General features: G+C 36.1%; 1 protein-coding gene across 1 annotated transcript in view; it reads left to right on the forward strand.

Moving 5' to 3' along the window:
• Positions 1-2,668: 2,668 nt before the first annotated feature.
• eya (eya transcriptional coactivator and phosphatase 2) overlaps positions 2,669-12,310 on the forward strand; it is a 630,584-nt gene continuing 620,942 nt past the window's right edge. Inside the window, exon 1 of the mRNA XM_069822274.1 lies at positions 2,669-2,752. Within this exon, the coding sequence (XP_069678375.1) occupies positions 2,669-2,752 (84 nt within the window). The remainder of the gene's footprint in view (positions 2,753-12,310) is intronic.

Below are 12,310 nucleotides of genomic sequence, written 5' to 3' on the forward strand. Positions count from 1 at the left end.
TTGGTCATTACTTTACAGTTTATTATCAAAAAACAGTAGAATAGTAACAATTTTTTTCACAAACTCAATTCTTCAGGCGGTTATATACATTATGTAATGTCTACTTTATTCAGCATATTACTAACCTAATTTATTCCTGAGAATTTTGTGAGCACTTCCTTAAGAAACCCCAATTTCTACAGCTAATTTCTTGACAGACTTATTACGACCTCGCTGCATCCTTTCTCTAGCATCTTCTACAGCATCTTCTGTCACCTTTGTTGGCCATATTACACTTTTCTTCCTTTCTGTACACTTTGATGCTCTAAATTTATCTACCTGATTAATGACATTTCTACGAAAATATTCCGTAATGGTATAATAAAAAATTGTGAAAAAAAAAACTGTTGTTCACATTCTGTTATATTGTAATTCCAGTTTCCATCATCGTCCTTCATACCTATAAACAGTAAAACAAAACTCTTGTTTAAATAATGCTGTTAAGTACCGCACCATATTATAGGGTACCGTACTTTCGGTAACTCTAATCTTCACTTGTGCTCAGTCCACACAGATAAATTCAATTATGCTACATACCATACTTGTGTGAAAATAAACTTCAATAATATAAGCTTCTTCTTCTATACAAAATGCAACATATTTCTGAAACACGCTGTACCTTGTACTGTTTACGTCACTGCTAGCAACAGCGGCCGTAAGTTTGTGTGACTGACGTTAGCAGGACATTAGTGAAAGGGGTGGGAATCAAGTACACTTAGAAACGCAGGTACAATAATAATTGAAGTAAAAATAAAATGATGTCCCTGTAGATTACTATTCAATTTAAAGCATATACAAGGACATAATTTTATTTTTACTAACATTTCTAATATTAACCTGGCTATACCTTGTTGAGAATCGAAAACACCGTTCGCTACCCCCTTCCACGATTGGAGTTCGATGATACTGGCGTAATATACAAACAAATCACTTTACTAGGTACAGGAGGGAAGAAAAGTAGTTTATCCATTTACGTAAACTAGGAAATACCGCGATTTTGAGTTTGATAATTTTAATTAGGTTTTTGTTTAATCAAAATACAGTACAGTATTAACAATGAGTGTTTTTACTCACGAACTGAGTTATCCATGCGAACGTATTCATTATGCAGTGTATATTATACTGTATACAGCATATTAGCGTACAATTTAGAGAATTAAGTTAAATTGAAAAATAATCATAATATGGATATTTAAACACTTTTTGAAAATGGTGGAAGTTCGTTTCAATACAGGCTTCAGTTCTAATATGCATATTATTGCACTATATACTGTTGTACCTAATTCCAATTACCAGTTTCGTCCTTCATACTAGTAACTGATGTTGAAATAATTCTGTACCTACTCTATAAAAGAGTACCTTACGTACTGTAAATTCAATCTTCACTTCTGCCCAACCGAAAAGATAAAATTACTCAGACATGCTATCTACTGTCCGTCCAAGTGGTTTTGTCGCAGGGTTGTACAAAGGAGGGAAATCACATGGCAATTAATTAATTAACCTTTTATTTAAGTTATTTGAAACAGTTGGATAATATTATGAAGTCGTCCAATTCCTAACAGAAATTAATGTTTTCAGAAAAAACTAAGACTGCTTAGCCACTAGCCTTTACTGAGGGGCGAGCAGAAGCAGGTGGGGGAAACCGGGATGCGACGTAGACAAACGGACGACAGTACCTGCGTGAAAATATGATTCAATATTGAAAGCTCTTTCGTCACTGGAAAACGCGAACATATTTCACTAACTCAGTATAGTCCGACCATCGGATCTGTGCCCCCGTAAGATATGCGAACTGAACCTTAATTCCTTTTCAGCCTCGGCAATTCATTTCTCTCCCTGCATTCCTATTTCTCTCTTTTCTATCCCTCTCTCTTTCTCTCCCCCACTACTCACAATTTTGAGCCTTCTTGCGGGACAGTTGACAATATTTGCACTTGCAGTCCAGTGTTGTCAACTCAACATGAATACTGTAGCACGGAGTGGCGAAAGAAATATTATTAAGCAAATAATAGCATTTGGCATAAGGCAGTCAGCGTCATTAGACCTACTTAAATTAAATTATGAATAAATAATAATTAACCTTACAGTATTATAAGCAATATTCAAGAGACATGATACTGTTTGACGGAAGTTTGGCAACATCCCTATTCAGCAAGGTTCGTGGCCTGGTGTTTGACGTAGTGGGAGAGAAACGGGTGGAATGGGGTGAGTAGAGGCGTTAACTTTTCCAAGAACGACGACAGCGCTGAAGGGGCATAGATCCGATGGTCCGACAATACTGTTCGTATTTACTGTGACCGTAAGGCGACTTTGACTGTATACCCTTGGTTCTGTATGGAGAACGGTTGGAAGTGTACTAGTAGAGGGGGTGAGAGTGAAGTACATTAAAAAAACTCAGGAACAATAAAAAATGAAGTAGAAATAAAATGATGTCCCTGTATAATACACAACGTATCTAACTTCATAGGTTCGATGTGCGAACTTCCAGCTCTGCTAGTAGCTTATGGCAACTTGCAAGCCCTAACAGTGACGCATACTTGGTGGGTTCTACTCGGTGGGATTAGGGCCGCTACACTCGCGGAGAGTATCCAAGGTGTCGCACACTCACTCGAGTGGCTCAGCACATGTGATGGACGCCTACCTACAAACTTGCTGCGAGTGGATGTACACAGAGCCCCACTTCTTCGACTACAACGTGGACCTGGAGAATGAGGTAAGTGGACAAGTGACTGTCAGGCGCAAGTTACTTAAATATATAAAAATTATCATTAAATTATATTATGGTCATCATCGTTTTATTTCTTAACTTCGTAATAATATACTACAAATAGGAGTCGTTACACACACAAGTTATCCGGAGTCTTACACTCATAAGTTATCTTAGTGCTTGTATTTCTTAACTTCGTAATAATATACTACAAATAGGAGTCGTTACACTCACAAGTTATCTTAGTGATTATATTTCTTAACTTCGTGATAATGTACTACAAATAGGAGTCGTTACACTCACAAGTCATCTTAGTGATTATATTTCTTAACTTCGTAATAATGTACTACAAATAGGAGTCGTTACACTCACAAGTTATCCGGAGTCGTTACGCTCACAAGTTAACTTAGTGGTTGTATTTCTTAACTTGGTAATAATATACTACAAACAGGAGCCGTTACACTCACAAGTTATCTTAGTACCTGCATTTCTTATCTTAGTAATATGCTACAAATAGGCATCGTTACACTCACAAGTTATCCGGGTCGTTACACTCACAAGTTATCTTAGTGATTGTATTTCTTAACTTCGCAATAATATACTGCAAACAGGAGTCGTTACACGCACAAGTTATCTTAGTGATTGTATTTCTTAACTTCGCAATAATATACTACAAACAGGAGTCGTTACACTCACAGGTTATCTTAGTACCTGCATTTCTTAACTTCGTAATAATATACTACAAACAGGAGTCGTTACACTCACACGTTATCCGGAGTCGTACACTCACAAGTTATCTTAGTACTTGTATTTCTTATCTTCGTAATAATATACTGCAAATAGGAATCGTTACACTCACAAGTTATCTTAGTACTTGTATTCCTTAACTTCGTAATAATATACTACAAACAGGAATCGTTACACCCACAAGCTATCTTAGTACTTGTATTTCTTAACTTCGTAATACACTACAAATAGGAGTCGTTACACTCACAAGTTATCTTAGTACTTGTATTTCTTAACTTCGTAATAGTATACCACAAATAGGAGTCGTTACACTCACAAGTTATCTTAGTACCTGTATTTCTTATCTTCGTAATAATATGCTACAAATAGGCATCGTTACACTCACAAGTCATCCGGGTCGTTACGCTCACAAGTTATCTTAGTGATTGTATTTCTTAACTTCGCAATAATATACTACAAACAGGAGTCGTTACACTCACACGTTATCCGGAGTCGTACATTTACAAGTTATCTTAGTACTTGTATTTCTTAACTTCGTAATAATATACTACAAATAGGAGTCGTTACACTCACAAATTATCTTAGTACCTGCATTTCTTATCTTCGTAATAATATGCTACAAATAGGCATCGTTACACTCACAAGTTATCCGGGTCGTTACGCTCACAAGTTATCTTAGTGATTGTATTTCTTAACTTCGCAATAATATACTACAAACAGGAGTCGTTACACTCACACGTTATCCGGAGTCGTACACTTACAAGTTATCTTAGTACTTGTATTTCTTAACTTCGTAATAATATACTACAAATAGGAGTTGTTACACTCACAATTTATCTTAGTACTTGTATTTCTTAACTTCGTAATAATATAATACAAATAGGAGTTGTTACACTCACAAGTTATCTTAGTACTTGTATTTCTTAACTTCGTAATAATATACTACAAATAGGAGTTGTTGTACACTCACAAGTTATCTTAGTACTTGTATTTCTTAACTTCGTAATAATGTACTACAAATAGGAGTTGTTACACTCACAAGTTATCTTAGTGCTTGTATATCTTAACTTCGTAATAATATACTACAAATAGGAGTTGTTACACTCACAAGTTAACTTAGTGCTTGTGTTTCTTAACTTCGTAATAATATACTACAAATAGGAGTCGTTACACTCACAAGATTATGAGGCAGGACAGATTACTACGTACATGAATAGAATGAAAAATTTTTTCAGTTGGATTTAGGAATTTGAACGCAGAATAAATATGGAAAATGCCTGTTATTATTCGGTTGAAAAGCTTTTGTCATACAGTTTGCTCTCAAAAAAGCTGAAAGTTAGAATTTATAGGCTAAAACAGTTATGTATATTACCGGTTGTTCTATAATTATGGTTGTGAAACTTGGACTCTTACTTTGAGAGAGAAAGAGAGGGTAAGGATGTTTGAGAATAAGGTGCTTAGGAAAATATTTGGGGCTAAGAAGGATGAAGTTACAGGAGAATACAGAACTACACGTTGTATTCTTCACCTGACACAGCATAATTAGAAATATTAAATCCAGACGTTTGAGATGGGCAGGGCATGTAGCACGTATGGGTAAATCCGGAAATGCGTATAGACTGTTAGTTGGGAGACCTGAGGGAAAAAGACCTTTGGGAGGTCGAGATGTAGATGGGAGGATAATATTAAAATGGATTTGAGGGAGGTGGGATATGATAGTAGCCTAGGATTAACTGGATTAATCTTGCTCAAGATAGGGAACGATGGCGGGCTTATATGAAGGCGGCAATGAACCTCCGGGTTCTTTAAAAGCCATTTGTAAGTAAGTAAGGATGTAGAAATGCACAGAATGAGCGGATAAGAGTGCGCGAGTTATGTTCAATTTACGAAGGATTTGTATGCGACTATTATTCTGGGGCCCTTTTTTGTAATCAGTGTCTATTATTTCTCGTTTCTACAGTTATAGTTAAATTTATTACCAAATCTCATATTTCTGTTGCGGGCATTGTACTCTAGAATAATGTAAAAAAAACTCAGTTACAAGTGTAGGCTATTAACACCTAAATATTTGTATTTATTACTATATTTAATAACACCTTTATTTTCAGTTATCAGATTTTGTTTCTTTCCCCCAATAACCATATAATGAGATTTTTCAAAATTAAATTTTAATCCAGATTTTTCATATTCTTCAATGATTTTTCTGCTCATGTATTCAATATCGTCATAGTCGTCTGGTAGTATAATTTGATCATCAGCAAATTGTAGCTTCTCCTAAAGTCCATCTGCTGAATTTATAATCTGTATAATATTGTCATTCATTAAACAATCTTTCAATATTCCATCTATAATACAATAGATTCCACAGACAATAATACAGTAGGTGCTCACACTTAAGGCCCGGTCACGATGAAAATTAAACATAACCGTAACATAATCACAGAATCTACGTAAAGATTTTTTTTTTTTTTTTTGGTCCTACAGAATACATATGTTATGGTAACAATTATAAATTATATAAACACAGAAGTTTGCGCCCAGGTTACCAAATGGGATCATTCACAATGATTCACATAAACACTGACATTAACTTTGCCGTTAGACGTTAACATGAAAGTTTGCAAACTCCAAACTTTCATGCTAATGCTTACGTGATTTGCAAACAGAACACAATCGTGGAGCGCTGAAGTATACGACAGAATATGAGGAAATGACATTGTTGTTATGTTTCCATGGTTACCAAGTATCTTTGCAGTTATGTTTATATCCCCATTGTGAATGTTCTTGATTTTACCGTAACGTTTACATGTTTAAGTTAACGCTTATGTTATGTTTAATTTTCATATTGAATGAACCTTTACCCTCCTTTCCCTTACGTTGTAAAAATCCATGATTCCGAACCTTGAACCTGAGAAGAGAAGAAAAAGGTGAGAATCGGTTATGGAAAGGTGCTCCAGCATATGGGTTATTAAGTATGGACACTTCGCGTCGGTACCTTTGATGTAGCCGGACTGATTTCAATGACCTTCAAGCCAGCTAGAGCGTGAGATTCTGCTTTCTCCCTAGAGTTGGCGCTGACATCACACCAGCTAGCAGTCGACACAGCGGAAATATAACACATATAATTAATACATCTAGGTACATTATGTACTTAAATAAAATAAATTGGATCCATAAAATAATAAATCCGTCATTAACTGTAATGGCTAGACTCTAAGGGTGCTATTCATAGACATTTCGCAGCACGCGCTACGAGCGTACTAAGCTAGCCCGGCTATCCACTGGTTACTAGTACAGAATTCAAATCATATCCTATCGCTAACACTGGTTTATGGATACAAAAAACGCTGATAATCCACCGAAAGCCCGCGCTAAAAATGTCAATGAATACGGCCCTATAGTTCCTTTATAATGAGAGTTGAGACGTTGACCACAACAACAATTAAAATATGTAAAAACGCTGAAAATGGAAAAACAAAACTCCTATGAGAAGTAAAACCATATCCCTATGTTATATTATATACAAATATTAAACGAATTCGATACTTAATTTTATAATGTATTTTATTATTCTATAATATAATTTATTATTTCTGAAATATAAAAAAAAATATTATTACAACATAAACATTTGCATAGAGATAAACAATTTTACAGGAGAAAAAGTTCGTCCAAAGGGCTGGACTCTGGAAGAGTACCCAAAACGCTCATTGCATTTCCGCGTTTAATAGCAATACTTAAGCGTTGACGCAAATAAGTAGTGCAACGGCGATCACCAGTAATGGAGATCAAAATTTGGCCGATTTGAGATACCAAAACTTTAGCGTCATGACTCCAAGGACCGAAGGTCTCCACAGCAAATGGGACAAAGATATAATTGTCTAAAAGATGAGCATACTTATTGACTTTCTTCTTCACGGCTAATTCAGCAGCAGATGCTAGTTTGCCACTGAGAAATAAGGAAAAGCTGTTAACTTGAATTTATTTGAAGCAAAGCGTTACTGGATTATGCAATAAGGTAGGCGATGTTTGGATCCTGTGTCTCAACTCTACTCTCAATTATCTTAGCGTATGCTCGATTACACTAACCTCTAGCGCTTGAAAGTGGAACTAAACGCCGGCGCACAGAGAAACAAAACACAGGAAAATTCGCTCAGTGTCCATTCTTTATAATCCCTATTCGCTGCGTGCTTTGTCTACATTTTGACCTCCTCCCCACTATTCTTCTTGAACCATTACTCCATTACCATTGGTCATCTCATAGCTACTAGGCTCAGCAGTTCGGAAGTATAATAAAACAAGGCGCAGTATTTATTAATCACTCGGGAGGAAATTAAACGCAGAATAAATATGGGAAATGCGTGTTATTATTCGGCTGAGAAGCTCTTATCATCCAGTCTGCTGTCCAAAAATCTGAAAGTTAGAATTTATAAAACAGTTATATTACCGGTTCTTCTGTATGGTTGTGAAACTTGGACTCTCACTCTGAGAGAGGAACATAGGTTAAGGGTGTTTGAGAATAAGGTGCTTAGGAAAATATTTGGGGCTAAGCGGGATGAAGTTACAGGAGAATGGAGAAAGTTACACAACACAGAACTGCACGCATTGTATTCTTCACCTGACATAATTAGGAACATTAAATCCAGACATTTGAGATGGGCAGGGCATGTAGCATGTATGGGCGAATCCAGAAATGCATATAGAGTGTTAGTTGGGAGGCCGGAAGGAAAAAGACCTTTAGGGAGACCGAGACGTAGATGGGAGGATAATATTAAAATGGATTTGAGGTGAGAGACTGGATTAATCTTGCACAGGATAGGGACCGCTGGCGGGCTTATGTGAGGGCGGCAATGAACCTTCGGGTTCCTTAAAAGCCAGTAAGTAAGTAAGTAAGTAAGTAAGTATTTATTAATAAAGAAATACATTCTTGTTCTTCCGCACGGGGCAGAAGTTTTTACTGTGAATTGACGAAATCGCTCTGTGTGCACTGAACGTGTGTTATAAATCGAGCCACGACTTTAAATACTTTTACAATGAAATTTATGCGTGACACTTCACATTCATCTCCAAAATATACAAGAAGCTGTGAATGGAGAAAGTGCAGCTTACAGGAAATTAATCATTTTATTTCCTGAAGGGTGTTGACACGAAGGTTCCACGAGTGAACCGGTTTTCTGTCCCCCCTCCCTTCTGCTCACACATGCTGGATCTCATGGATAGAGCACCCAGTTTTAGGAGCCCCCATCACTCCATCTCATCTCCCTTTTATTTTGTTAACAGGAGTTTCAGTGACGTCAGATGGATAAACGTGTTATGATTGGTTAACCATTTTCGTTGTGGGTTTGGCTTGCTACTCTCATTTTGTTAGATGGGTCGGTCTGCGCTTTTGTACTATAGATTCACGACACGGCCTTAGAGCAACAGTGGCACAAGTGTCTCCCACAGTTGCAACGTGCAATGCGTTCCCGTCTCTGCATTTGTTTGCGTGTATATCCTTGTAAGGAAATTTTTTTGGTTTTGATGTATGTATGTATTCACACAGCAAATGGGTGGCAGTGGTAACTAATTACACTAAATAATGACAATTAATAATAAACACAACTAATAAAAAAACAATAATTAATAATAATGTTACTTACTTACTGGCTTTTAAGGAACCCGATGGTTCATTGCCGCCCTCACATAAGCCTGCCATAGGCCCCTATCCTGAGCAAGATCAATCCAGTCTCTATCATCATATCCCACCTCCTTCAAATCAATTTTAATATTATCTTCCCATCTACGTCTCGGCCTCCCCAAAGGTCTTTTTCCCTCCGGCCTCCCAACTAACACTCTATATGCATTTCTGGATTCGCCCATGCGTGCTACATGCCCTGCCCATCTCAAATGTCTGGATTTAATGTTCCTAATTATGTCAGGTGAAGAATACAATGCGTGTAACTTTCTCCATTCTCCTGTAACTTCATCCCTCTTAGCCCCAAATATTTTCCTAAGCACCTTATTCTCAAACACCCTTAACCTATGTTCCTCTCTCAAAGTGAGAGTCCAAGTTTCACAACCATACAGAAGAACGGGTAATATAACTGTTTTTATAAATTCTAACTTTCAGATTTTTTGACAGCAGACTGGATGATAAAATCTTCTCAACCGAATAATAACAGGCATTTCCCATATTTATTCTGTGTTTAATTTCCTCCGGAATAATAATAATAATAATAATAATAATAATAATAATAATAATAATAATAATAATAAGGAGCATCCTAAATTAAATGAAGCACGATCACTTAAAATAACATTTAAAGTAAATTTAATTTGTATCTTAACCATAAGTTCGAACTAAGACCCACGAGTGTGACGGGTTTATACCTGCACAAGTACCTTTCGGCACTTTTGCACAGCCAGTTCAATGACACAAACACACTTCACTTACACAATAGACTTCACTGACACTACACACTTCCCTGACACAACACACTTCCTCACTGATAGAACAGTTCAAATAACAAGAATCAAATACACCCTTTAAATAGTGTGTATAATATACTACCGTCTATTAATAAAGTCCTTAAGCCTATTTTTAAATACATTTTTGGTTATTGGTAAAGCCTTTAGTAAGTCTGCAGGTAAAGCATTCCAGTCCCTAATAATACGATTGAGAAAAGAAAACTTTCCAGTGTCCGTCCTCTGTCTTCTTTCCCTCAATTTATATGAGTGGTCGTTCCTTGAAGAGTAATTTGGCGGCTGCAACCTATTTTTTACTTCTCTCCAGGCAGGCTCACCTCTGTATGTTTTGAACAGTGCGCATAATCGAATTCGCGTTCTCCGATGATACGATATTAGTCTCAGAAGTCACTCGAATGGTGGAATGCTTCGTAATTAAATATATACTACTTACTTTTCGGTTGGATGTTTAGTCCTTCACTACAGTGGGTTAGAGGTTTGGTTATCGATATATCGGTATCCGTCGGTACAATATCGGTGTTGTAGTAGTAGCAAACACCATACTATAATAATACCGGACAGCTAGCAGTTTTTCGCGCGAACGACGCTGGTGCTGCTATCTAGGCGGCCGGTGTGGAGGTACTCGCGAAACAAGCTGTAATCAACTGCAATGTATATTGTTGCTGGGCTAGTTAATAGTTTTATTAATTAGTGCTGTGTTAAAATGTCAGGGTGTATATGTGCTGTTTATAATTGCTACAATTACAGCATTACAAATTGCTCCAAATCGTACTTTCGATTTCCGAGGGTTCATAAAACGTGAGTCAACAAAATTCTTCATTAGTCCTAATGCCTTTGTCTCTGTGTTGATACAACAATAAAAATTAGCTCTTTTATTTAGGCCTAATAAATGAATAGAAGTTAAAATATATTAGAAATTTTAAGGTTTTTTTTCAAATTAAGTTTTATTGTTGTCCACATGCCTTTACTAATTATTACAAGCATCAGATTACTACCATTTTTATCTTTGCAATTGTCAGCAATGGGTATATAAAGCGTTATTGTGAATTCATTCTTAATGTCAGAATTAATTTTGTCTCACTAAAGCAAAGAAAACATACGCAACAATAATTAATTACGGAAAATAATATGAAGCGTGCAATATTTCTCATAATATGCAGCTTTGATATAAAATAATGTTACATTAAATACGGTACTATTCAACATTTCTTAAGTGTCTCGTATATTATTCCACATTAGTAACCCACGTTTTAAACAATAGTCCGATTTCCGCTATGTTAATATTTGTATATGTGGACGTAATTCCACGCCGCTCCGCTAGATGTCAAGTCCGCGATATTTCGCGCTCACGTCAATACTGCTAGTATACAGCTGTCCGGTATTATTATAGTAGGCCTAAGCTATTTGGTAGTAGTTTAATTTCCATTACACAGATACATTGTTTGGACATGGAATATAAATAAGTTGTTTAGTCAACTGTCCGAAGACAGATCTGAACCTCACAAGTGATACCAAAAGACACCACTTATGAGGCAACTAGGCCAGGGGATAATGGAGTAGGGTGGCCAGTTCCTTTCCCCCTCCATTGCATACATCGCCGATTAGCTACATGTTACTTTAATCAGACTTCAGATTTATACAAACAAATTGAGGACCGTTTTTGCAAAACTTACTAACAGAAAAATTTGCAAAATTGAGATTCTGGTGGATTCGTTAACATAAAACAGGCCTCTACACGATGTTAAAATTATCTTAGTAAAATTGAATTATTTCTCTTCATTATAGTGTGTCAAAGTGTGATGGTTGCACTTATAACCTATTTGTCTTCATTCAGTTTTTTGTCTCTCCTGTAAAATTTAGTTTTTTTCAGTTAGCAAGTTTTTATAAAAACGGTCCTCAATTGTTCTTCTTCTGACAGATCGTCAAGTAGGATGTACTGCCTGACATTAGAGGTATATATCAGTGAGAACCTCAATCATAGGAATATACATAAGATACAATAATAAAATTATACAATTATATGTTCATACTAATTTATAAATCGTAGTTACAAACAAAATAGAATAGGCACAGAAAATATCAAATCTCGTATGTTATATTCATATGTTGTACTCAAGAAAATGTCGATAAATATCAATATTATGTCGATTTTTATCTGTAGTAATGTCACGAGAGGTCTGAGATGTGCCGATAAATCCACGAGCGAAGCGAGTGGATTTATCTGGGAAATCTCAGACCTCGAGTGACATTTATTAGGACTATTTCGTGAATAAAATAAAAATTTAAATAATGTATCCCTAAAATTCGATCACAAAATGTTAATAATTGTATATTAACGATTACTTAACGTAT

The sequence above is a fragment of the Periplaneta americana genome, chromosome 3 (assembly GCF_040183065.1).
Source record: "Periplaneta americana isolate PAMFEO1 chromosome 3, P.americana_PAMFEO1_priV1, whole genome shotgun sequence".
Taxonomy (NCBI): domain Eukaryota; kingdom Metazoa; phylum Arthropoda; class Insecta; order Blattodea; family Blattidae; genus Periplaneta; species Periplaneta americana.